The sequence below is a fragment of the Patella vulgata genome, chromosome 3 (assembly GCF_932274485.2).
Source record: "Patella vulgata chromosome 3, xgPatVulg1.2, whole genome shotgun sequence".
In the NCBI taxonomy this organism is placed as follows: Eukaryota; Metazoa; Mollusca; class Gastropoda; family Patellidae; genus Patella; species Patella vulgata.
The window spans coordinates 71,377,945-71,405,943 of NC_065881.2; the positions used below are offsets into that span (position 1 = coordinate 71,377,945).

At 33.4% G+C, this 27,999-nt stretch overlaps 2 protein-coding genes across 2 annotated transcripts; one reads left to right on the forward strand and one right to left on the reverse strand.

Annotated features, from left to right (window-relative positions):
- Positions 1-2,485: 2,485 nt before the first annotated feature.
- Positions 2,486-14,849, reverse strand: LOC126815672 (diphosphomevalonate decarboxylase). The gene is made up of 12 exons (XM_050541534.1): positions 14,637-14,849; positions 13,468-13,538; positions 13,102-13,169; positions 12,912-12,958; positions 11,828-11,965; positions 11,251-11,305; positions 10,631-10,775; positions 9,689-9,856; positions 8,527-8,649; positions 7,718-7,879; positions 5,718-5,783; positions 2,486-5,458 (listed from the first exon to the last, which is right to left on the reverse strand). The coding sequence occupies exons 1-12, from the start codon at positions 14,686-14,688 to the stop codon at positions 5,375-5,377; spliced, it is 1,179 nt and encodes a 392-aa protein (XP_050397491.1). The 5' UTR covers positions 14,689-14,849; the 3' UTR covers positions 2,486-5,374.
- A 122-nt stretch (positions 14,850-14,971) lies between these two features.
- LOC126815675 (methyltransferase-like protein 17, mitochondrial) lies at positions 14,972-27,997 on the forward strand. The gene is made up of 14 exons (XM_050541539.1): positions 14,972-15,068; positions 16,131-16,293; positions 17,036-17,167; positions 17,668-17,782; positions 18,323-18,404; positions 19,911-19,984; positions 20,307-20,401; positions 21,277-21,347; positions 22,333-22,440; positions 22,938-23,054; positions 24,185-24,274; positions 24,668-24,734; positions 25,162-25,282; positions 26,886-27,997. Exons 1-14 carry the CDS (start codon positions 14,973-14,975, stop codon positions 27,193-27,195), a joined length of 1,641 nt encoding a protein of 546 aa, XP_050397496.1. The 5' UTR covers position 14,972; the 3' UTR covers positions 27,196-27,997.
- Positions 27,998-27,999: the final 2 nt, after the last annotated feature.

Consider the following 27,999-nt stretch of genomic DNA (forward strand, 5'->3'; position numbering starts at 1 on the left):
ATCTCTTCTTCCGTCAGTTATATATAAGGAAAACTCGTGTTTTCCGTTTGTGTTTGCGTCCCTCCCCTTTTCTTCAGATCTTCGTTACGCATCTACCGTAGCTAACTCTGTTAAAACTATTTTTGGAATGTGTTTTTAAACCAGTTATATCACATATTTAATATTGGCCGACACTAACATTGCCCTTTGAAGACACTTCAGTTAATTGTAACGCATTTATATCAAGTAAAAGTGGTCTACCAAAGTGGTCTATAAAGCTCGGTTCATACTACATCCGTATCCATAAACGTATCCGTATCCGCGTTTTGCCGTTCAAATAGAAACGCGAAAACGTCCGGCTTTCAAGGCTGAATTGTCTGTCAGAGATAACATATTGTCATTTGCAATCATGGAGTCTGACAGTGACACAGAGGAAGTCTTTCTTTTGTATTTGTGGACCCAAAGACGAAAGAGAAAAAAGAGTGTAGGGGTCCATGAACTGTTACAAAGAAGAAAGAAATATGGAGAATACCACAACCTGGTGCAAGAATTGTATTTTCATCTGGACAAATTCAGACAATATTTCCTCTGTCTTGTCCATGTTGTGTTCTTCATAAGACAACACAAATCCACAGCACACAAGGCCAGGCTTTTCTTGGAATGGATTGAGTTTCTGTTTGGGGAGATGATGTAATAAGGGGAAAGTACTCGCTGATTGGCTAAAGCTCGGCTCACTAGCCGAAATGCCGGACGCACTTTACAAAAATACGCTCTGGGAGCAATCAATCCGGCTTAACGGACGCAGTTGTTTTTGTGCGCAATACGTGCCGGATTCTATTTGAACCCTTTCTCTAAAAGTAACTAAAGTATACCAGTACGTATTCACGCACGTATTTACGGATACGGATGTAGTATGAACGGACGTTAATCAGTGCCGGATAAAAACGCATGGTCCCTGGTGCACTAAAGTAAATGGGGGCACCTTCCCAGCCCTCCTAAAAATAAGTTAAATTTCTATTGAACTTGGGGGATCACGTGGCTAAGTGGGTAAGACACTGGCTCACTAGCCTGGAGGACGGGTGTTTGATCCCTGCATTGGCCGAGAAAGTTCATCCCGATTTTCCGGCGTGGTTTCCCCTTGTCAGTGATGCAGGACAGAGGGCCTGACAAGGACAGCTGTCTAGTCGTTCGGATGGGACAAAAAACCGAGGTCCCGTGTACAAATTGGCGTGCACGTTAAAGATCCCTTGGCAAAATTTCCCTCATAGCACACTGTATGGCGTATGCCCGTCTTCATTAGCCCAGTTTAGGAGCAAAACAGTAGGACGTTAAACCCCATTTCATTTCATTTCTATTGAACTTGAAGTACATAAACAAACTTTTTGTTGATTTGAAGACAGAACACAATGAAATAGAAAAGTACAATCTCAAATCACCGAGGGCAACTGAACTACAGGAAGGAAATGATAATAATAGCAACTGTAGTGTTATTATTGTCTTCTATCAGACCATCTTGTGAACCTATACCCATTGAAATCACCAGAAATGGACAAAACTGGCTATAGGGAAGTCAACAAGTATCTGCATCTGAAAGGACTAACTCTATTCAGATACATGCTGACATGGTCTCCACTTTAGGAGATGAAGCCCCTCCCTTTTTCACATTATGAAGAGAGCTGCGGAATTTCATATTCCTAAAGCAATGGTCCGAGAAATCCCTCTCTGGCCATTGCTGGATTGGCTTCTGATACTTGAGCTTTTGAGGAAATGTGTCTGTTCTTCCCGTTGAATCAAATCTATCCCAAGTACAGCAACATGGCAGCCCTTTGTTTAATCTGGGTCTTCCCTAGAAAGTATGTTCGTCTCCAAACAGTATTGTTTACATTGTTTTCGATTTGATAGCCTCGTTTGTCACGCAATTAGTTTTTCGGCAATATTCTGCTATGCACTGGTTAATTGGGCATAATAAAATCTTGAGTCATGACGTAACGTTATGTAAACATTTGGTTCAATTTGGAGCTCTGTTTTAAGCGTAATGCTTTTGTAACGCAGTTAGTTATTGGTTGTTAATCGGACCATTGACCAGTCATAATTTGGAACTGAAATTTGCTTTCGTTAAAGCAGTGTTTAGTGGGATTAGGTATAATCAAACGAAACACTGCGAGGCTTATGCGGATTTTAAGCGTGGCAGAGAAGGCCATCAACCGCATCTAGATACAAGGAAACATTACCCGGGTGCATGACATGGTGATGGCTGATCGACGATTGACTACATGGCATATTGCCTGTGTTGTGGGCATCTCTCATTAGAGGGAAGAGTACATTATCGCCAACGATCGTACTAGTTTCTGCAAGATGGGTGCCAATGCTCTTGACTGTGTGTAAGATTCCTGACGTCCCGTGACAATCTGCAACGTTTTGAAGCAGATCCAGATAATTTTTTGGTCAGATTTGTAACCATGGATGAGACTTGTTTCCAAAAATGATGAAGGAACTAGCCGGTCACTGATTGTGATTGGTGCAATAATGCTTTTAATCTGATTAAAACACAGATCCTATTTCGTTTTGTTTTTTATAGTTCAAAATTTTGTTTTAGTTGTCTTCACAACACTAGGATCTGGAAGAGTAGTTGTCTGACATCATAGGATCAAAAGCCTCTCGTATGACCCCTGACGCGACCTTCCAGTACAACTGGTCTGATCTTCGGAATGTAGTTTAAGCCATCAAAAGTATAAAAAAAAAACGAAACGAAAGATAGATATGTATTTTAATAGATTGATTGTTGCTAACTATCGTTTATGTTCAGATCTTTAGAACACAGACCCTAAAATTTCCTGCACTGCCCCCCACCCCCAAAACGTGCCCTAAATTTGGTCTATCTATACCCTTCTTTGGAGGGCCCAGCACACCTCTAAATTCAGTGTTGACTACGAAATGCGGCTCCATAGCCCAACTCATAATAATACCACATTAATTACTACCGTGTTTCATTGTTTGGACGTTCAATTGGTGCCAAATATGCCATTTTCAGTTAAATATTTAACCCTTTTGTGTCAAAATATGTATTTAAAACCCACAAATAATAAAGCACAATTCGTGCACATGACAAGAAAATGGGTCAAATTAATTGCGTAACAATAGTTTTACTAACAATTTAATGTGTGTGATGTTAATGGAATGATATAAAACAATAAAGACATATCATAATAAATAATAACCTATAGATGTCAGACAACTTATTGATCTCTTTAATCGCCATATCTCCATACTGATCATGTATAATATCTTTAAAAGGCATTTGGTGAAAGTATTATATAATACAGACAACTGGAACTAAAGCAATATTAAGTTATATAATACTTACATCAGTAACAGATATTAAAAAAAAGATAACATTTGATCACTTTAAAACAATGTAAAATTGTTTGTGGTTCTATGGTGTTATGTATAAATAATAAAATATAGTGAAATATAGTAACATTCATATTCATTTCTTAATAATGCTTTTCATAGCTGATACCCTTGTTTGATTAAACATTATATATAAGGTACACCAGACTAAAGGAAAATATAGACTTTGAGCTAGACTATACACAAGTCTTCATAAAAGGTATATTAGTCCAAAAATTATTTGGACTGATCAATCCTAACTAAAGTTTTGATCACCTAAAGTCCCCATTGTCTTCTACCAGTATATAGTTTATGCTGGCATGCACTTTTCTCCAAGACTTTCAGCTGATGCTTGTTGAACAATATGTCATTTTTATCCATGATTATCAAGCCCAGAATGTTTTTATAGTCAATATTACCACCTTTACAACAATTTAACTGTTTTTTTCTTTCTTCATTTAGTTTAAAGGAGCTAAACTTTTTTGATAATTGTAAAAATAAATAAAATGTTGACTTTAGCTGATCTGATTTGAATATTTTGATAGGTGATGGGACAAGCTCTTTAGCCAAAACCTAATTTAAGTTTATTTCTTCAGGATCTTGATTAAACATACATTATGCAAGAGCTAAATCTGTCTATTGCATGTCTTTCATTAGGCCTGAAATGTTATCTAAATTATTAATTAGACATTAATTAACTTATCCAAAGCATAATCAACTCTAGATGGCATCGCTAGCCTGCGATCTTAAGTGGATTGTGATCCGATTTACTGCATAACTTTCCTTCTCGATTAAACGATTAAATGGATAATCGAGACTATGCTGTTTAACGTACATGTACTGACTTTAGTAATGATGACCGAGGCTAGGCAGAAATTTCATTTGCTTAGTTCTCAGTTCATAGTGGATCAATTTGATTGAAATTTTCAGCAAATTGCCTTTACGTTATCTAGTTTTTAATTATTATAGTGAGAACTGCCAACTCGTTATCAAATCTCCCATAATGTATCTTTAATAAAGAGCCACTTGTGTTCCGTGAACAGTTTTTTGTTTAAAATTTCGATACCTTAAAAATGTGGAATTAAAAGCCTTTGTGAAGAGCAAACCAGTACTGGTAATTCCATTCTGATTAAAATACAGATCTATATTTCGTTTCGTTTTTTTATACTTTTGATGGCCTCTACTACATGAAGATCTGACTGGTTGTAGCAATAAGTCGCTACCCTATGACGTCAGACATTTGATAAACCAATCAGCATTGATGTTACTAGTGGATTACCCACAGTTCCGTGTAAAACACGCCTAAAGCTCGCCGTAACAGAGCGTTTCATTGGCTAATCTCTCACAACATTCAGAACAGGTCAATGATATCAACTGTTCCAGATCTTAGTGCAGTAAAGACAAGTAAAACGAAATTTTGAACTATAAAAACGAAACAAAATAGGATCTGTGTTTTAATCAGCTTGTTATAGTTCAACAAATGACTGTGGTCTAGTCATTATTATAGTAATGTTGGGTGAAAAATAAGTCAATATGGTAAAAAATGACACTGTCTTAAAGATGCATTATGTAAGATTTGGATAAACAGCTAGTTCAAAAATAGATAATGAATATATTGAAAATTTCATTCAAATTACTTTATTCGGAGTGAAGTTATGAGTGTTGGAAGATGTAGCATAGATAGTTTATTTTCGTAACAATGTACTTGTCAATCGAGACTAAGTCTCAATTATCCATTTTATCATTATATTTTTAAATCTCGCAGGCATTCTAATCTATTTAAATCTCTGCCATCCGATGGTCTAAAGAGTTGAGTATGGTCATGATAATAGACGTCTAAATAATAGTTTATATAGCATTTGAAGTCAAAATAAAAATCTGCCATAATGCATCTTTAATGATTTACTTGAACAACAAATATGATATATAAAATGATAATGATATTTCCCAATATCTAAAAAATATATAATGCTGCCATTTATTATACTATGTAGTAAATAAAATGTTAGCTAGATAATGTTTTGGGATGACCATTGTCAGTTAGTAGACTCTCACTGGGATCGGATAGAATTTGAGGACCTTCACCAACCTATAAAAAAAAAAGAAAAAAAGTTCATGGTCAGTTTGATATTACACTACATTATAAAATTCAATATTTTTAAAATGAAGGATTCTAAAAAAGAAGCTGATATCGATGGGACATAAATATGATCTTTTTGTCACATTTCCAAATCTTCTGTAAATACAGAATAACGTCTGACAAGTTTTTATTGAACAGTTTATAGTTTACAAACCTACATATTTATTAAATATTTATATTGAACAGTATATTTTAATAGTGTACCAACCTTTGTATTTATTAAATATTTGATAGAATTTGGTAAAACTGGAAGTGATAAGGCATCAATGTCCTTCTGTAATAAAAATAAAATGAAAATACCTTTCAAATCATGAAATACAGCTAATTAGTATCTCATTCTTCAAAATGTGTTTTTATCTGTCCAATTGTCTAATGTAGTATTAATAGCATAATGTAAAACAAGGAATATGATTCGAAACATAGGTTCAAACTCGGCCATCTATGTCGGAATGTTTCGATACCCATCGATCAATTTACTAGCATATTTTTCGAATTTCGAAGCATTCTAATTGAAATTAAATCTTTTTTCCTTTAGGTTCGTATAAAGTAGAACAGAATGAAATTCAAATGAATGAGTATTAATGTGGGCTAGTGAAGACCGGCATTTGCCAAGCAGTGTGTTGTGATTGAAATTTTGTAATCTTCAATTCCTACTTGCAACTGCCAAGGGGTCTTTAACATGCACGTCAATGTGTATCTCGGATTTTCTCTACCATGCCCTCTGACCTGCATCACTGATAAATTCTGGCTTAAAATGACAGAGGAACTTTCTCGGCCAATACAGGGTCGATAAGCCAGAGCTTTCTTTACCGAAATAGAAAGAAAAAAAAAATCTAATCTAAGCAAGGAAAGCCCTTCTGACTGTATTCACCACATTTGTAAATCCGTCGCAAAACGAACAACCCACAGAACCAGGTAGGTGGGTTGAACGACACCGAGGATAGAAAAAAGATAAATTAAATGTCAGTTATTACATGTTTCAGTATTTCCGGTACAAAACATGTATTGTCTTCGTTAAAGTTTTTATTTATTTTTATTTTTTTTATTTTAATCAGAAGATGCAGCCTAAACTGTGCATGGTGCAAATATTCTGTCAACGTAGATATTGTTGGCCTCCACGGAACTGTTTATTAAATATAAATTGGGTCATTTTTGACATATAGGAAATGTTTTACGGAAGGGACAAAATAAATCTCAGATCGCCTATATATCCTGATTATTTCTCAAAGATCTTCATCGGGTTTTCATTTTTTGATTATTTGGACGAATCCCATAAGGGTTCTGACTGACGTTTTTTTCAAAATTCGGAAGTTCGCGCGATTAGTTTTAGCATTAGTTTTTTCTCCTCTCTTTAAAATTGAAAATTGCTCTCCATTACAAAGTTATGGGGGGGTTTATTTAATATCATTTATGAAACCAGGAATGCCCCCCTAACATGCAGTTATTGATCTTCAGACCATTTCCCATACACTCTCTTAATTTCTTAATCACTCTTCTCATCGAAACTGGGAGAGCTTTTTTGGACTCTCCTCTAAAATACAAACAACAACGACTGCTAACATCTTACTTCAAAAAGTTCTATCTTGAAGTACAACTTCCGCTATTATGAAGAGTTCAAAATGACAGGTTTTTCCACTTTAATAGGTATTGGATTTTGGATGTTACTATAATCAATAGTTCATGGTGTAACTTAATTGTTGATGTGACAAGGCGTGACCTGACATACATACCAAAACATGTCAGTACTGCTTTTACGCAGTTCTATTTTAATATTGAATCAGGAACAGAATTATGTCAACAATTTATTACTCCATCAGCAGGGATGGGCAGAGGTGTGGCTTTTTCTTTGACTTCTATTGTTATTCGTTTGCAGATGTCCCACCCACATTCTAAATTACAGTTACCTTATAAAGTTACAATGAAAATGAAATGAAATGGGGTTTAACGTCCTACTCTTCTGCACCTAACCTGGGCTAATTGAAGACAGGCATACGCCATACAGTGTGCTATGAGGGAAATTTTGCCCGGGCAGCGGCACTACGGCCTACTCTTATACCGAATTCCAACTGCCAAGGGATCTTTTATGTGCACGCCAATGTGTACACGGGACCTCGGTTTTTCGTCCCATCCGAACGACTAAGCAGCTGTCTATAAAGTTACAAGGCCCTACATCTAGATATATATTTTTGTAAAGAAAGGAATACATACCTGTGAAGGTTTAACAATTGAAACAGGAAGACCTTGTACTTTTAAATTTAATCCATTATCTTGTGCCGGGAAAAAATGGTTCACAAGAGAAACAACTTGCCCTAAATCTTGTTCTAATAAATATAAACAAGCATTCGGACCAGCATCAAATGTATAAGCAACCTGAAATATGAAAACATTTTTAATTTAGACTAATTAGATCAGAGGTTCCCAACCTTTCTCGTCATGTTTACCCCTAGCAACTTTTGGAAAGTAATTTATTCTAACAGAACACAGTTTTTATGGGATACAATCACTAGTTTATTCTAATCTCTCAACCTGTTTTGTTCAGTAATTTGAATTGCACTCACATCCGACAAAGTGGAAGTTTTATAATACTGCTTTTTACATTATTATCTTAAGTTCAAATAATAATAATAGCATATAAAAATGTTATTTCATTTTTTTTTCTTCTCTACTTCAGATTCTTTTATTAATTTTAGTTGAAAAAAAAAAAGTACGGTACAAATATAGAATACACAAATTTACCCCATGGGTTTTTGATATTTATCCATTGTTAGGAACCTTTGGATTATATAATTGGAACAAAAATTCCAGTATGTACGAGTTCCGGATCTGACCGATGCAATTCAAGTTCATTTACACTTTCTGTGCTCGAGCCCTGGGATATAGGTTGTCATAAAATGCCCTCAGAACTCCTTATGCTAGATATAACTGCGATAATGGCATCATCAAGTCAGTAACCTGGAGGGTAATCAGGCAGGGGCCATTAGAGGCTTTTTTAATCAGTACGAAAAAGTGATACACACCTTGGTTTCTTCAGAATGGTTGTTAAAACTGTGTACAAATCTAACTATTTGTCTTGATACATCTGTCATATAGGATATAGGAGGATATGTATCTAAACAGATAGCATGAAACTGGTTACTATCCTGTAATACATAATTAATTATCTCACGACAAGCTCTGATTCAATTAACTCCAATACATGTCCACTTGCAGGGTTTCATTGAAACTGTATTAAGTGTTCACCCTCTCAATATACCATTGACCACATTAATAGCTAATGATACTTTACAGGTCATCATTGTGCCAGATATATCTAGATTTTTAGAAATCTCATTCTGCCATAATAAGCACGACCATTTCTTAATAGGTTTTCTAGCACTGGGTTGTTACTTTGTGACATTTTAGCGTTTGAAGATTGTGAAAACAATACAGGACTGAGTAGAAGATCTCACCTCAGATTTAACCCCATCCAATTTACAAGGTTCACATTTATTTTAACCCCATCTAATTGTCAAGGTCACTTTGATTTTAACCCCATCCAATTTACAAGGCTCACTTTGAATTTAACTCCATCCAATTAACAAGACCCACTTGGATTTTAACTCCATCCAATTAACAAGGTCCACTTTGATTTTAACCCCATCCAATTGACAAGGCCCACTCTGATTTTAACCCCATCCAATTGACAAGGCCACTTTGATTTTAACCCCATCCAATTTACAAGGCACACTGTGATTTTAACCCCATCCAACTGACAAGGTCTACTTTGATTTTAACCCCATCCAATTGACAAGGCCCACTTTTATTTTTATCCCATCCAATAGATGAGACTCGCAACATTGCTTTGATTTTAACCCCATCCAACTGAAAAGATCCACTTTGATTTTAACACCATCCAATTGACAAGACCCACTTTGATTTAAACCCCAAGCAACAAGGCCCACTTTGATTTTAACCCCTATCTAATTGACAAGGTCCACTTTGTTTTTAACCCCCATCAATTGACAACGCTTGGTTTTCTTGTCTCCCTCCCCCACTGATGATTGAGAACTAAGCTTGAAAAATCCTTAAGATTCTCCACCATTCTTTAATACAGGACTGCACTGAAATTTAAACATAAGCAACTGTGAATGATCACAGCCCAAATTTTCGAGGTGTGAATAAATAATTATGATAATGTACCTTCATGGTAATTTCAGCAAATGTATGGAAGTCTTTTTCTTTAATAGCTTTTGTTATATTAGTCATTCTTTCAGGAACTACTTCAATACGTTTTTCAAGAAGACGACTGTTTTGTACGCTGGTCTGCATACCTTCTGTACTGCCAGTATGTTTTTTTTGATCACTTACCTACAATTATAAAATAAAACATACATTAAATTTCAATAATCTTTGGGTTTTTTTCCTAATATTTGTCAAAAAGCTACGAAATATCCCTGGCTAAGTTTTGTTTTTGATGAACTAATTAATTCTTTTAATTATTATACCTATGGAAATTCATAAAACAAAATACACATCAAGCTTATATAACCAGGTTACTTTAAGCTTCCATATTTTACTCATTTTTTTCCAAAAAGTAACAAAATATTACCGATTATTAAAGATACATTATGTAAGATTTAGATAAAGATCTAGCCGTTCTTGCAATAATAGTTCAAAAATAGATAATGCAAAATGAATATATTGAAAAATTCATTCAAATTACTTTATTCTGAGCCAAGATGTCACTGTTTGCAGTTTTGACAAGATGTGTGCACTGATTGTTTATTATAGTAACCACGGTACTGGTATATTCAAGGCTTAAAATTGGCCTTTCTTCTCCATTTTTAAATTAAATCATTAAATGGTGGAACCGTTCTAGTTAAAATCTTGAGCATCTGATAGCATCGAGAGTTAATTATGGTCTAGGCAAGTTAATAAATATCTGATTAATAATTTATATAACATTTAAGGCCTAAAGAAAGACCTGCAATAGGCAAATTAAGCTCTTGAATAATTCCTCTTTAAGTTCTACTTTGAATAAATTATCAATAATTAATTCGTTTAAGCACTTATTATACCTCAAATAAAATAAAAATAAAATATCATGTTATATGAAATCAATTTGACAAAAAATAAAATTACCACAAGAATTAGAATACACATTTCTGGCCAGTGTTGTGCTGATGTTATTTGTTTAGCAAAAGAATCTGAGCCATCAGTTTTTGTACCCATTTGCCATTCAACAAAACCACCATAAATACTTCTACAAGCACTCCCTGATCCTTGCCTATTAAAAATAAATACCAAAACACGAAATAAGTTGAAAATGACAATAGTAGTAGATTCGGATCCTTGGAGGCCAATAGGCGGTCATACTTAGCGGGGTCCTCTGCCTATACTAGTCACTTAATGTGATCCAAGAATTAGGTTCGATTTTTTTTTTTGTAGGGGGGGGGGGGGGATTTTTTTGGTAATTTTTAATGACCAACTTAATTCAAATATCTAAAGTCAGTTTTAAGTATATGGTTTAGAAGCATAATGAAACAAAGGGGCATAATCGCCAAAATTGGTTAAGAGATTAGAATTAGATTAGGAAATAAAAGAACCAACAATATACATTGTAAGATCATGGGAACTTCTCCAATAAATATATGCAAAAAGGTAACTTAGATTTACTTTCTCTGCATATTTAATCATATGATCCATGCATATAAAATTCTGATATTTCTCAAATACTATGCATGAAATATATTATTATTTACCTGGCAATGTCTGATATTTCTCCATCTACATCAAATAGTTTGGATAACGAATATACTGAAATATAAAGCACAGTTTGTGAACTATACTATAGAAGAATGTGAAACAAAATTTACATACATGTATATAATATATTTACAGATAAATAGTGCAAATCATCAGTTATTTTACAGTGCAATTAATTCAAATCGAGAGCCTAATTACATAACCAGTGATTGCAATAAATGCTATAAATCAACAGAAAAAGATATGTTTGATGCTAAAAACATTATATTTTGAAAGCTGTGAATGAAAAACCCTATTCAATTTCAAATCTAAAAATATACTAGTGTAAAGCCATCACCTTAGCTATTGGCCAAGTGGGTGTAGTAGTCTAGAGATATAGATCACATTCTGAACACACTATAGGATTTTATTCATTGTCAGCTTACTAATCACTTTCAGACTATAATCTTATTTTTCAAAAGAAATATACATTTAGCTAAAAATAAGTTTTTAGGTTCCATTAGAAGACCTTATTAACCTCCAGGGAACATATCTTTAAATTTAAATGTAGAAATACAAATAATATAAATATACCTAGACACGCATAACCTGCTGCTGAAGATGCTAATCCAGCGGCTGTTGGAAAATTATTTTCAGAACATATGTGAATTTTTTGACTGAATATTTTTGATTTGTCTCCATCTCCTTTTCGTTTTCTGGCTCTTCTTCTGACTGCAGAAAAACAACACTTATTATTGGCATTACATATTAACCTATAATATCTATATTAACATTCATACTTAGCTTATGGGTCTTTAGTACCGGGAGGAAACTGGACGATCCAGAGGAAACTCACAAGGTTAGGTTGGCGATTCAACTCCACGTGTGGAATTAAAACCACACCACTTGACTAGTTGGAAGACATTATGATCTAAAGCATGCAAGTTAGACCATTTGGTCACAATCTGCACCACACACAAATATTTACGGACAAGACACAATACTCAGAAATTGCAAATAAACATACCGGGGGCTCGCCGTAAGCGCCCACTACACTGTACATGAAAACAGACTAACAATATGTGGGAATATTTCCGGAATGTTGTATAATACTATTACAAGTCATGATCTGCTATATGCTACATGAAATATAAATGTAAGGCACATTGAAGGAAAAATACATATACAAGTAAACAGTGGCCAATATTCAGTTGTAGAATCAATTACAAAATTGAAAGTGCCTAACCTTGTGGGTTTCTGACCTAGCTGAGTTGGCATTAGATTACATTCCTTGCCTTCAAATTAATTTCTAATCCTAAATTCTACATCTAGTATTAAGTAATTTTAGAAGATATCTTTATATTCTTTTATAATATTTCCAAGATTTCTGAAGGAAATGTTTTAAGGCATGGTACAATATTAGGTTTATTTATTGAGCCAAACATCAAGAAGCTGTAGCCGACTATAATCTGCGGATTAAGTTCCGGGGCCCTGTTTCACGAAATTTTAACTAAAGATAAAATCCACATTTTAGTAGATACTTCAATTTTGATTGGCTAATCTAATATTATCCAATCAAATTACTAAAATTTGGATTTCATCTTAGTTAAAATTTTGTGAAACAGGCCCCTGGTGACATCTATTATCAAATTTATAATTTTATATAATAAAAACTTACTTTCTCTAAAAACATTTTGTATTCTTTGAGTATTCACAGATTGCTCTCTGAAACAAAAGAGAATATCAATTTCAATCAGTTATATGAACAACATATTGTTTTCTATAATATGGTTTATTTGCAAATACATACACAACAGAGATCAGAGCAATTTACAATTTACAAATACTGTTTCTATATATCCACTAACTTGTTATTTAGCCACATTTTATCTTCAGTAAAACTTGGGTCAGCAGCTACTGTAGTCTTTGCACGGAGCTAAAAACCAAAATTCAATAATAATAATATTGATTTAATTTAATAACACGCAAAAAAAGGAATAAACATTTGATATATTTATAGCAAATAGTACTTACGCCATTTTATAAAAAAAAATAATGCCAATATTCATTTGAATAATGATTTAAATTGTATAAAAAATGTGCTCCTTATCACCAGTGATAGACCTGTGGCATTGATCATGAACATGATTATGAACAGATTTCTAATGGTAATTTATATCTCAATCTAATTATATATAAGAATTTAGCCTTTATGAAGAAATAGGCTAACTAACCTCATTCTGTCCTAATGTGGCACTTAATGATGAATTGACAGGAAGAATTAAATTTTCATCTCTTTTACCCCCTAAAAAGAAAGAACAAAAACAACTGCAAGGAACTGGACATCACAAGATATTATAACTTATATTACTTCATCATTGTTACGATTTTGCTAGTTTAAATACTTCATGACCATGAGGTAAACTGGTGATCGTCACCATTCAGTAAAAGTATATTTTTTTTAAAAATAAAGCGCGTAGCGCGCGTGGATCGTCAAACTGAGGTCCCATGTACAACTTAGCTGCATGTAAAAGAACCCTTGACAGTTGGAATTCAATTGATGCCCAGGAAAAATTTCCTTAATAGCATGTACACTGAGTGATGTACCCATATGCTCGTCTTCATTAGCCTGGTTGGAGCAGAAAAGTAGGACATTAACCCCCATTTCATTCATAAAAATACTAATCAGATTTTCAGTAATTAGGTGCCTGGTAAGCTAAAACTGTTTGCATTGTTTTATGCATAGCCTATGGGTATAACCTATACTATTTTCTATTTAAAGTTTAAAGGAGCCAAGTCTTTAACTCAATATCATTCACAGTATTTGACATTGCAAACACGACTTATTGAGTTATTGGTCAATTTAAAACAACATTGATGTTGTTATCTTGTGAAAAGTTGGGCTTCTGCAAATGTTTAAGACAAATCAGGCGCCAGAATGCTTTCAAGCTCCATTTTGTATGAAGCGACTCGAAGAACGAAGCTAAACATATCCCATGTAGGAGCTAGAATACTACCGTGTAGACTGGACTAACCAGTTGCCAAAGACTGCCATTTGCATTATCACCGAACATAACTGATTAGGAATTACAGTAAAAACAGAAATGATTGAATGTAAATCAGTTTATAGCCTACCATATTACATTATTATAATTCGTTGCAACCCATTTGTGTTCATTTCTAGGTGCCAATTAAGAATAGCCATTTAGCTCCTCTAAATGAGTGGAAGGGTACGTGGATCGTAAGGCAAAGTACACTGACAAATATGCAATATGTCCCTAGAAGAATATTTCTTATGTAAATCTATTTACTAATAAAAAAATAATTAAATGTTTTCTTTACTACCAAAAACTAAAGTAAAAGTAGAACCAAATAAATGCCCAAAACAAATTACACCACTTACAGTATTTTATGACTGCAATGTTCACAGGAGCTGTACATGTTACCGTTTTCATTTTTAGTCTGGCGAATAGACTAATCTTTGACTTCTATGCAGATGAAAAGATTTTAATGAAATCAGTAATGACACTAAATGGTTTGAGCAAATATATTTTTCAACACATGGCGTGATATTTACAAAATCGTTCATTGGCTAGCAGACAACATCTGACAATGAGAGTTGTCTTTCCAATAGTCCCGTTCTTCCCAAAGAATATCTTGTACAGTAGAAAAGGGACTAATATAATCGCGAACACTTATCCAATCAAATTTGAGCTTATTTTCACTGCAGTACACGAAAATGTCAGCCCCCTTGTGTGACATGTTTATGAAAAATGTTTGCAAATTTTGTAACGTGCGATCTCATATCCAAAGACAATATATAGGCAGATGTAGGGTAAGTATGGTTATGAAGTTTTGCTCGACGGAGATTTGTTTACCTGTTTGTTAAAGAATAAAACATTTTATTAATGTAGCGTCGTACGTTTTTTTCTCAAAGTAATTTATCTACTTTCATTTTTAATTTTACTTATATATTAGTGTTACATGTATATAGCTCTACTTAATGTTATCATTTTGATAATTTTTTTATTACTACATAGTATGGTAGTTGAAAGCGTCCAGTTAGAGCGTTGTGTTTGCGGATGTAAATTGTAATGCAAAAGTCGACTAAGCGATCATGACAAAAATTGTGACTGGCTCAAAAGCGCTAGCAAATAAATAATAACAAACATGAGTGGCGAATAACCTTTGTTTTTATTCATACTGATACTGAATTTAAGCCGAGAAGATAAATTTGTCATTAATTATGTGAACATGATATTGCTTTCGACATCAATCATGACAGAGAGAGTAGTGCACACCAATGCCTTTTACTTTTAATGACCCAATTCATTAATATTAATATGAGTCCGTAGGACCTACAAATTTAATTTATGAAAAACTTTATTTGGCGTGATCAAAATATAAACTGAAAGAAGTCATAATTTGTGAATTGAGTGTATATTCTTAAAGAATATCCTAAGAGTTTTGAATTTCTAAAGAGGCTAAAGCTTCTTTGCAATCACCATAAAAAAATAATGTCATGTTATTATACCGTATTTTATACTATATTTTACAGAAGTTATTTTTTCTGTCCAAATTTTATGACATGGCTTGCATTCCATGTTGAAATATGTTGTTTATTTGTTTGTACAGTAGACACAAGATTATTAATGTACAATATTTGATTTTTTTAACTGACAACACACACGTTTTTCCTGTAAATTGGAATTCAAGGCCTGCAATGTTGAAATTTCATGTGGCTATAACTGTTGTAGACATACCGTTAAATTTTCTCATGGTGAACCAGTATGGCAACTAGTCTGACAAAGACAGCTAAAGTTAATTGTCACATAAATGACAACTGAACACATAGTCCATCAATCTATACAATGTGTGGAGTTTATATGTATTTCAGTTTAAACATGACGGTCATCATAGTGTTATCAGAGTAGATGAACAAGCTATGGATAAAATGGAGAAGGGAGGAATAACATTTAAAAAACATCCGGGATTAATTGGTTTAAGGACAGTAAAAATTCCTCCAGAATTAGAAAAATCAATTGATGTCACTATTGAAAGTAAGTAATTAAACATTTCAGTTGTCATTCCTGAAAGCATTGTTGATCAATTGACTGAAGAAATGAAATGAGCTTAAACAAATGTTTTACTTTTCTAAACCAAATGAGTCATTGAAGACATATATTTAAGCCATGTAGTATACTATATTAGCCCAGTCGATGAAGAATGGTGGAACATTAAACCCCATTCCATTTCTCTAACCTAGAGGTTTTAGGTTCAAATGAGGTGCTTACTTTAGGACCTCAACTATTGAAAACAAATTAATTGTGTTTCAAATAAACACATACCAAATGTTGTTATTCATATATAGGATAAATTCCCTGCTTATATTATTTACACATGTACACGGGACACTGGTTTCCATCCCATCTAAAGCAATAGACATTGACCTTGCCAGGCCCTCCGTCCTTCATCAGAAAATCCTGAGGAACTTTTTTAGTCAACACCAGGAATGAACAAGAGACCTCCTGGTTAGTAAACCAGGGTCTTACTTGGTCTTACTTTACCACCATGGCTCTCCTCCAGATTAGTGATCTCAGTGACCAACTGTGACCCCAGTAGACAGAAGCCATGTAAAACCTATTTGAAAATTGTTAAAATGAATTCTGTACTTCTGTTAATGAGTATGTCTTAATCTGCCAATTGGGCCATTTTCTATCGAAGAGAACTGTTTTGTATATTTTAAATATGTAATTTTGTTCTTATTTGATATAGTTTAATTAAATTTATTTATTGACACAGACTATCCTCTCACAAATCTTCGTGAAAAGGCCAAGACTTTATTTAGATATCTCCAGTCTAGAAGAGAACCCGTAGAACAAAGTGTATTCAATGAAAAACTACTGGAAATAGAAGAAGAGATAAAGAAAAAAGGTTTGATATCCTTAATAATTTTTTTAAATCTAATTTCTGAAAATGTCAAATTCTTGGTTCTAGTAGTCAGTTGCAAATAAGCAATTATTTATTTTGTACAAATCTATGATATATCACTTTATTGAAAACTATTTGAACAGAAATTACATCTGATGGATTCTTTGTGATGCAGGTTTTTCGTTTTATTATATACTTGAATTTAAATTAATTGAGCATTTCAAATTTTGATGTTATAATTAATGTCTAAATGCATGCTTTTTGCCCAAAGCAAAGAGGTTTTCTGATTTTAGTTACGCATTCTACTATTGACTATCTGTAGATTTAAGATTTTAAAAATGAAGACTGAATGAGAAACAAAGAAGAATCTGATTTAACCCATGCTGGGAAATGATCTACCTCAGATATTTTGGTTTTTTTTAATTAAATGCTAAATTTCTGTACATTTTTGTGGGGATTATGTCATGGAATATTTGATATCGTTTTATCTTTGCATAATGTAGCCAATGTTAATGTAGAAGAACTTGATGAAGAAGGTAAAGAGAAATATGAAAATGAAATGAGAAAGAAAATAACAAAACGTGTAAAACAGCTAATATATCACTGGCAACCCATGAAGTAAGTTTTATATAAATCATGATTTGTAAAAAAAAAAAATTATTACCCGTAAGAGATTTAGTATTCCCTATCCTCAATAAGGCTATACAAAAACATTATATTGCGTGAATGAGGGTTTTTATTTTTGTTTTTTTATTTTGCCAAAGGATCACTACTGCTGTAATGGGCTAAATGACTTCTCATAAACATCCTGTGTCTGATTACCCAGTATCATTAATGGTTGTTAGTAAAATTTATTAGGCTTGCATGCTTGATAAATAAGCCTATGCCACATTCATTCAATTTTTTTTATAGAGCTACTTCCTGTAATCAGGTTAAAACATTTATGTGCAGTAATTGATGTGACTTTTTTTAGGTTTTATCTTTAGAAATAAAAGCAGGTCATGCATCATTTTTATGTGACGCAGGATGATTTGAGAACCAGAATATTTTTTTATATGGCCTAATTAACTACTTTGTTGGCTTTTGGTTTTTTTTTTCAGAATTGTGAATACTTTTAAGATTTAACAATCTAATTTTATTTACTAACCTGTTTTTCAGGTATGATGCACCTAAAGCAATTCAGTATCTAGTAGCACGAACTGCAGCAGATTATAGTTCTATTTTGCACTGTTTAAAAGAGGTAAATAAATATAATTCTTTAAAATAAACATACTGTGCATTGTAGTTAAACATTGACTCCAGACATTTCCGCAGGTTTTTAACTTACTAACACGGAAAATACTGGGATAAAGTTGGTAAAATAGCTCATTGTTCATTTAGTTTACATACCAGATTGAATTTTTTGTTATGGTATGCGGTTTTGATTAAGGAAGTTCCTCTGTATTTTCCAGCGTGGTTTCCCCCATGTCAGAGGTGCAGGAAGAAGAGTCTTGACAAAAAAAATGTCTAGTTTAAGAACCCTTGACAGTTGGAATTCAAAATAATAGTAGGCCATAGTCCGTTGTCTGAGCAAAATTTCTCTCATAGCACACTGTATGGCATATGCCCATCTTCACTAAATCTGTCAGAGCAGAACAGTAGGACTTTAAATCCCAGTTCATTTTGTTATTGTATTATTGTAAGAGTTAAACCTCTTAATTAGTTCAAAATAAAGTGTAGAATTTTGTTGATCTGACATGTTACTTTTAAAAAAATTTTGTTTTGAAATATTACGTGGTAGTCAGTTGGTTTATTAATTTTCATTTCGTTTGTACCTTCTTAAACTGTAAACGGTGGAACATAAAATCAGATATACTTCTAATTTAAATGTAGACAGATACCCACTTCACAAAGAAAACCAAAATAAACTTAATTAAATTGATACTTTTATTTTTGAGACAAATCAAATAAAACAGAAAAATTAATAGAATGATTAAAAGAGATATGTAAAAATGTCTGATTTAAGTGTGTGGTGGGGATACCAAGATGGGGAAAAAAGGCATACTAGTAATCATCCTAAAGCTATCACAGCAGACATTTTGGTTGCAAAGAAAACAGAAAAGAGTTTTACCTCCTGATACAATCTCATAGATTTAGATAAAATATAAAAGTGACAGTTTAATTAGATTTTAAGTGTTAATTTGTTTGCCGGTGTGGATATGGGTCTATACATAATATTTTAGGTGCAGGGATAGAGTTAATGTGCGATCTGGTTAAAATATAGATCTATATTTCATTTCATTTTTTTTATACTCTCGATAGCCTACACTACATGAAGATCTGACTGGTGGAAGGTCGTGTCAGAAGTCATACAAGCGGATTTTAACCCTATGACGTCAGACATTTGATTAACCAATCAGTGTTAATGTTTCTAGTGAGTTAGCCACAGTTCTGTGCCCCTTACGTTAAAAACTCACTGTAACAGACCGTTTCATTGGCTAATCCCTGACATCATCCAGAACGCGGGCTATATAACTCTTCCAGATCGTAGTGTAGTAAAGACAAGTAAAACAAAATTTTGAACTATAAAAAATGAAATGAAATAGGATCTGTGTTTTAATCAGATTGAGTTAATGTACAATGACGGATTAAACTAAAAACAAAGCTAAAATTAATAAACAAACCTACGTTTAGTATTAGCATGAATGTAATTTTATAATTTTCGTAACGTTGAGTACATCATTTAATTCAATTATGTTTTATTTAGATAAAGAATAAAGATCCAGAATTTGAACCAAGGGCAATTTATGATTTTGGATCTGGTGTTGGTACCACTGTATGGTAAGCAGAATTTTTATACACCTACATTTAATGGTCCATCCTACTTAATTTGTGAACAACCAATAGCTAACTGCGTAACAATATCATTACGCTTTTAAACAGAGCTCCAAATTGGACCAAATAATGGTATTGTCCTTTTGTCATATTATCTATTATGTAGTATTAGCTAGCTAATTGTCTTATATTTATGAATTAAATATCTGACATTTTTCATTCAAATTCAGTGTTGGTTATAATAAAGTTTACTATCAATCAATGAAGCACTGTCAAGGGCTTTGTAAATATATTAAAATAAAAGGCCTTATGACTTATTTTATTATAGGGCAGCCAATAAAATATGGAATACTGGTGTATTTGAATATTATTGTGTCGATAAATCAAGTGAAATGAACACATTAGCTAGATTACTTCTACAAGGTAAGTTGTAAATTTGTACATGTATTATATAAGATAAGAAATGAGGGGGTGGTCAAGTGGTCTAACACATGCACTTTAGATCCCAAGCTTGTACATGGAAGCAGACCACCATCACCATCTCAGTACCCACAAATTGTAATTCGTCTATTTATAGCAATTCTCTCTCTGTCTTTTTCTCCCCTTTTGCATGCCCATTTTTGTTGATTTTTTGGTCTAGAATGGATGAAGAGGGTTTGAATTAACATTTTCTGCCAGGTTTTGGTAAATATTCATGATTTTGAGGCAGAAGGATAACAGGGTTATCAGGTCGGCTACAGTGATATGTACGGCAACTAGTTACATGTTTTTAGTATGCTTCTTCAAGTTTGGGTATCTCAAAATTTTGCTGGTCAACCTCATACAAATTTTATTGCAAAGACATGATCATTTGTTCCTCTGTCTGTAGTGAAAAGCTTTCAGCCCAACGAAAATTTGGGGAAAAGTTGGAGGTGGGCAAAGAGGCCAGAATTAACATTGAAGTCAATGGGGAAATTAATGGTGGTCTGCCTCCACATGACAAGGAGTAGAGTTGTCTGCTCCACCTGATGATTTTTCTCTGGCTCTTCTGGGTTCCTCCCACTGCTAAAGACCCCTATCTGCGAGTGAAATTATTGAGATAAAGTTGTACCATGTTAATCTGGAAATGACCTAGTTTGTGTTGAGTGTAATTTAAGCTCAATTTCTCTCTCTCAGTCTCATAATATATGGATTGGTTCTTGGTAATTAATAAATCTTTCATATAGCAATGTCATAACAGTATCTCCTATACAATATTTACTGCCTGATGTAATTTTTCCTGAATTGCTCTTTTCAAATCCACTGTTCAATTTTTTCAGATGGACAAGAACAAAAGAATATGCGAATCTCTGGTGTATATTTTAGAAATTTTGCACCTTCAGACCATCTGGTATGTAGTATTTCTAATTGCTGTAAGATTAAAACGACTAGACTTCATCGATTTTTTGATAAGTAAAATTGTCTATTTGATTAAACATACATTATGTAAGAGCTAAATCTGCCTATTGCAGGTCTTTCTTTGGGCCTGAAATGTTATATAGACTATTAATTATACATTTATTAACATGAAAAGATCTTAATCAACTCTCCATGTCATCTTATGTGTCGGATGTTCACTGCATATGAATCCGATTTGCTGCTCAACTTTCATTCATGATTTAATCATGAAATGGATAATCAAGACTATGTTTTTATCGTACCGACTTTAGTAATAATGATCGAGGCTAGGCCGAAAATTCAATCACTAAAATCTTGAGTGGATCAATTTGACTGAAATTTTCAGCAAATTCCCTTTACATTATCTAGTTTTTAACTGTTATAGTGAGAACGGCCAGCTCTTTATCTAATCTCCCATAATGTATCTTTAAGTTTGGTGTATTGATTTGTTTAATGAATCAGATATCTGTCTATATTTAAAGTCTACAGATAGAGGCAATGATGAGATATAACTGATTTTGTGTTCAGCTGTCAACAGTTAAAACCCTTATATCGAATTCAAACTGTCAGGGGTTCTTTTTTCTGTCCTATCTGAACAACTAGGCACTATCCTTGCCAGGCACTCCGTTCTGTACCACTGACAAGGGGAAGAAACCGTGCTGGAAAACCCTGGAGAACTTTCTAGACTAACACCAGGATCTAACAACAGACCTCCTGGTTAGCGAGCCACCACCTGAATCACTGAAGCACCAAGGCTCCCGACAGTTTAGGCAAAAAATGGAAATAGAATAAGTTAATGGTTCGACGTCCATTTTCTCTTTGTTATTAACACATCAGATCAACCTTAATCAACACATTATATTTCCTTTTAGCTCCTGTCAATAATGTCTTATTATTTTCTCATTTGTATGTAATAATACTCTTTATTTTATTTTTAGAACAAATTTAATATTGTTGTTTGTTCCAATACATTAATGGACTTATCTTCATCTGATGAAAGACATGATCTTATTGAGAAATTATGGAATATGACTGAAGATTATTTGGTAAATTATTCAGAATTTAATTTGATGTGTATATACTATTTAATTTGATCTCTAATATATTATTAGATGTATCAGGACTGATTAAGCCATTTGGATCCCTCACAATAGCAGCACTAAGAAAAGCTGGCAGCATGTGATTCTGCAAATGTTTGCCGAATAATGTGCCAATCATGTCGAAGCATTGTCAGGTTTTGTTGTCCTAGGCCTTGACTAATCTATAGCGGACCCTGTCTGCTTGAGGCGATCGGCCGCTCTTAGGGTAGTAGGCGGTCGCTATTAGGGCGGTAGGGTGATGTGATCCAAACGTCTGGCCAAACCTTCAGAATTGCAAGATTATAGTGTATATTTCATAAGAGATTTACAGTCATCCATTGATAAAATTACTGCATGTTCTGTTTCTCGCAGTATATATATACTTTGAAATTTTATTATGTTTCAAGGGGTCTGTGGCCTCAGTAATAAATATCGGTATATAGTTGATATAATTTATTTGACAGGTGTTGATAGAAAAGGGAGGTTATTCAGGGTTTCGACTGATCAATGAAGCTCGTAACTTGTTACTTAGTAAATCAGCTGATAAAGATGATCCTTCACTTGGACATGTGTTTTCACCGGTAAATTAACATTTTATATTATATTTATATTTTATATTATATTCTACAGTGGTAGAATGTACAATTCACGTATATGGTACCTGGGAGTATTAATAAAATTAGAATAGACTTTGAGTCTCATTTGAATGGTTTGTTCCCCTTAGCCCTATCCCCTTAGAAGGCCATATCATACGCTAATTAATATGTATTGTCTATTTATTTTGGGATTAAGGCAGGGGCCATCAGTCTCAATGCTGGCTTGTTCATTGTCACACATTATATTTTACCCTAAACCTGATGGACAAATACCAAAATTTTACAATTTAACAGCAAAAGAGTGGTGAATTGGCAACATTTCTCTAGATTTCATTTTTATACGCCCACATTTTCATGTGGACGTATATTGTCTTCCCCCCTGTCCGTCCGGACGTCCACAATTTGTTTGTGGACACCCTACAGGTCACAATTTTTATCCGATTTTGACGAAACTTGAAATATAGGTCTGTCTCCCAAAGATCTCGGTTCCTTTCGATATTGGCATGTATCGGACCATAACATCATGGATTATGGCCCCTGATTGTAGGAAAAATCACGTTTTTAGCTTGTGGACACTCTAGAGGTCAAAAAATTTTTTCCGATTTAAAAACAGTTTAGATATATCACCATTCCACCATAATGAAGGTTGAATTGGAATTTCGGGAAAATCAAAATGAAACTGCCCGACAAAATGGCCGCTCTTTGTACGCAAATTGTGTGTAATACGAAGGTTGTGGACCCTCTAGAGGTCACAATTTTTATCCAATTTTGATTCCAAAAATCTCAGTCCCTTTTGATATTTTTGCATTTCAGACCATAACTTTCTGGATTATGGCCCCTGATTGTACAAAAAATCGTTTCTGTTTTGAGCTTGTTCTCTATCCATCTCTTGCAAAATGTGGGTGTGTCCTGCCTGGCAGCTGTTGGTTTATATAAGTGTACACTTGTAGTTTGACAGATCCATGGAAATTCCTTTGTTTGCCTATTGTTTAATTTAGTACATACACAACAAGAAATAGAGGAAAGATAATCTATCTCAAGATAAGCTAGTGCTTGATTTGTTTCAATTTCAACGGAAACAAAAGGATTAATGTAAATTTCTTCCTTGTTTTTAGTGTTCACACGATAAATCCTGTCCAAAATTAAAAGATAGAAATAGTCCATGTTTCTTTGAAACTAAATACACCCCTTTAAAACAGTTTGAGGTGAGTTTATCAGTCGTTTTCCATGTGTATATATTTTCATTGTAATAAAAAAATTTGTGGAGAGAAACACTGAAATTCATTCAATGTACTCCTGATTACAAATTAATGCTTGAAGGAAATTACCATATTTCATATCTAAAAACATGTGGTTGATTACATTTCATTATATGATTAGCAGATTGACATGTTAGATACAGAAATAGACAGCAATGGCAGTCAGGTTCTTTTTATACACATCAAGACAAACATTCCTTGATATTGATAACATGGGTATAGAGTATAGACATTTAATTTCCTGTCCGAAATGCAGAATTGAAAAAAAATAGGTTATTTTATTGACCATTTTGGAGTTCAAGATGGCTGGATTGTTTAATTAACTTTATATATTCACAGCCAAGTGGTACAGCCCAAAAAGAATGGTTTAGTTATCTTATTTTTAAAACTGGTCCAAGAAAACAAGGTACGAGTGCTATATCATATCATCAAAATATTCCTTTAGATTTGATTTAAAAAAACCCAAAACACTGAGGAGCCATGATGGCTCAGCGAGTAAGTCACTACCTAAGTTATCAGTCATGACTGGTTCGATCCTCAGAAATTTCCAGCCTTGTGTCTTATTGTCAGTGGTGCAGCCTCGCAAGAAATATAGTCTAGTTGTTCGAATGGGACAAAACCCAATTTGATTTTTGTAATAAGCAATGACATCGTATTTGATTGATTTATGTACATATTAAGTTATCATAAATAAATTAATTGAATTAAAGAATCTCTGCTAAACTGTAGCACAACAGACTTGGTAGAAGTAAAGATTGTTTAATCGGTATAATGTTTCAGGTTGAGATACCCCTTATCAAATATAACAATTAATATTAATTTATCACTTGTAGGTATTGTTTGGCCTAGAATTATACAACAAGTAAAGAAACCATCACGTCACACTCACTGTCACTTGTGTTGTCCTGATGGGACGTTACGACATGTCATCATCTCAGATGCTAAACATGGAAAGTATGTTGTTGTCTTTAACAATTATTTAGAAAAATTGGATGTTGCATACTCAATGTGAAAGATGCCTCCCCACGTACAAACTTGCGTATATTGATTTGTTTGTCTAGTAATTGATTGTAGGGAGGGTCCATTTTTAACTTGTCATTCGTCCAGTTACCATAAATATCAAAGCTCAAGTAAATTCTTGCAACTCCTTTTTCAGACGTTTAATTGCAAAGTCAAAAGTAAATTTAAGCAGTGTTCTTAATCCATTTTGAAACGAACCGACCAGAATTGGGTCAAAAGAGTTCCCAGTAGGAAATAGTTTAATTATAGGCTCCCATTCCCTTTAATATAACCTGACTTGCACAAAATAATTCTTGTAGAATGTCGTATTCTAAATAGGATAATATGTGTGATTACCAAAAAATAATGACAAATAATTGATTTAATTCTCTCACTGTTCTCACAAATCCTTGCCGTTCGATTAACAAAATCAAGCTCTCGCTACTTCATTCAAGACGCACAGGTGTTTTTCAGGGAATCCAGTATTTTCCAAGTAAGATTGGGTGTCTCTACTTTCCAAATATACCAAATATGCCATACTTTTATAGGAAACTAAATAACAAAGGAACATAATAGACAAATTAAGACCATCAGTTCCTTGGGTTGATATAATATTCTAGATACTCCTATTAGCATTATGATTGTTTAATCCTTTGACATCCGAGACCCTGGATGTTTTGCGCCCTGTATCCTTGAATCCTGTGACAGTTGTTGCAAAGAGTTCTGGAGGTAAACAAGTCATGGCCAATTGTATTATGGGGCACTACAATGTTGGTTTATCTCCAATTTTCCATCTAGCGGAACAGACAGAGGCTGAAAAACAAGCTGCTTGTATTATGAACATGTCAGCCTAAATATAGCTTCCTAAAGTTCAAAGTCATCTTCTTATGCTGTTATCAAAGTATACAACAGGCGCTGTCATGGATGTTATATAAGTAACATTATTTAGACTTTAGAGTATGGTTCTAATCATATTCTTGAAGCAATGGCCCGAGAAATCCCTCTCTGGCCACTGCTGGATTAGCTTCTGATAATTGCGCTTTTGAGGGAGTGTGTCTATTTTTCCCATTCAATCAAATCTATTCCCAAGCAAAACAACATGACAGCCCTTCTTTTAATCAGGGGCCTTCCCTAAAACTTTGGACAGTGATTTAAGGTATTAAAAATGGTGAAAGTGTTGTTCGTCTCAAAACAGTATTGTTTACATTATATTCGTGCTGATAGCCTCGTTTGTCACACAATTAGTTTTTCTGCAATATTCTGCTATGCACTGGTTAATTGGGCATAATAAAATCGTGAGTCATGACGTAACGCAATGTAAAAATATTTGGTCCAATTTGGAGCTCTGTTTGGTATTGTTACGCAGTTAGCTATTGGTTGTTAATGGGGCTATTAACCAGTCATAATTTAGAACAAGAATTTGCCTTCTTTACAGCAGTGAGTAGTGGGATTAGCTCTAATCAAACGAAACACTGCGAGCAGTATGGGTTCTAATTAGAAATCATGAATTTTCATAAATGATTATTTGATCTGATTACTACTTTCTTTTTCCATTCAGAGGTTTGTACAAATGTTCCCGTTATTCACAGTGGGGAGATCAGCTACCAGCCATTATAATGCCACAATCAGATGAAAGTGACGAAAAATTGCAACAGAGCAATACAGAAACGCACATATCTAGTAAAAATATAGACAATGATAATTTAATATCGACTCACGAACATGTGGTTTTAACTTCATCAGATCAATCAAGTGGTGAACTTTCTGGACACAAAGACAGACAGGTTAAAACAAATCAAAGTGTAAGGACTAATGAAGAGCAAAGTAAAAGTAGAGGTGTATCAGATTATAATCTTACTAATTCTTGAGAGTTGTGATATATGACATTAGTTTAGAAGTATTAAGTGACTACACCTAATAGTATGTACTGCATACAAGTGACAATATAGAGAAATAGCTAGACGTGCATGTTAACAAAAAGTAGAGTGATCAGATACATGTATTCCCAGTTCAATCATCACTTAGAACAACTGGAATATAGTAAAAAAAAATATAGTAATATTAACGCTGGGAAAGTGATTTTTGTCCTGTGTGCAGATACATCATTCCTTATAGCTGGATAACTGTGTGACATGATTAATGAGAGCATGAGTTCCCATTATGGGTGGCTGATTTAAAACTGATTTTTATCAAAACACCAGTGAAGCAGATTTATAATTAAAGTTTTAAATCAAATTATATATTTATTAATCTGTACCTGATATACATTAATTATTCAATTAGTGATATACTATAACAAAACAATTATCAATTAAATATCACAGTCAAAAATCTTTTAAAATATCTGGAGTATATCTTTAAAATTATTTTTGATCATTCTTTATAACAATTTATTAAAATCTTTCATAATTGAACAATAAAATATTCTATAACAAGATTGTTAGTATAAATATTTGTTTATTTGTTATATGGTTATTGAATATATTATAGATTAAAACTAGGGCTGTGTATTGTGGTCAAAAATCATATTGTGATAGATATTGCAATACATGTATATTGCAAAATCTGGTTAATGTACAAATGTATTGATTTTTATTGACAGCCCTAATTCAAACTAAATTACAATTTACACCAGTATAAAATTAAAATAATAAAATATCTATATGTAAAGT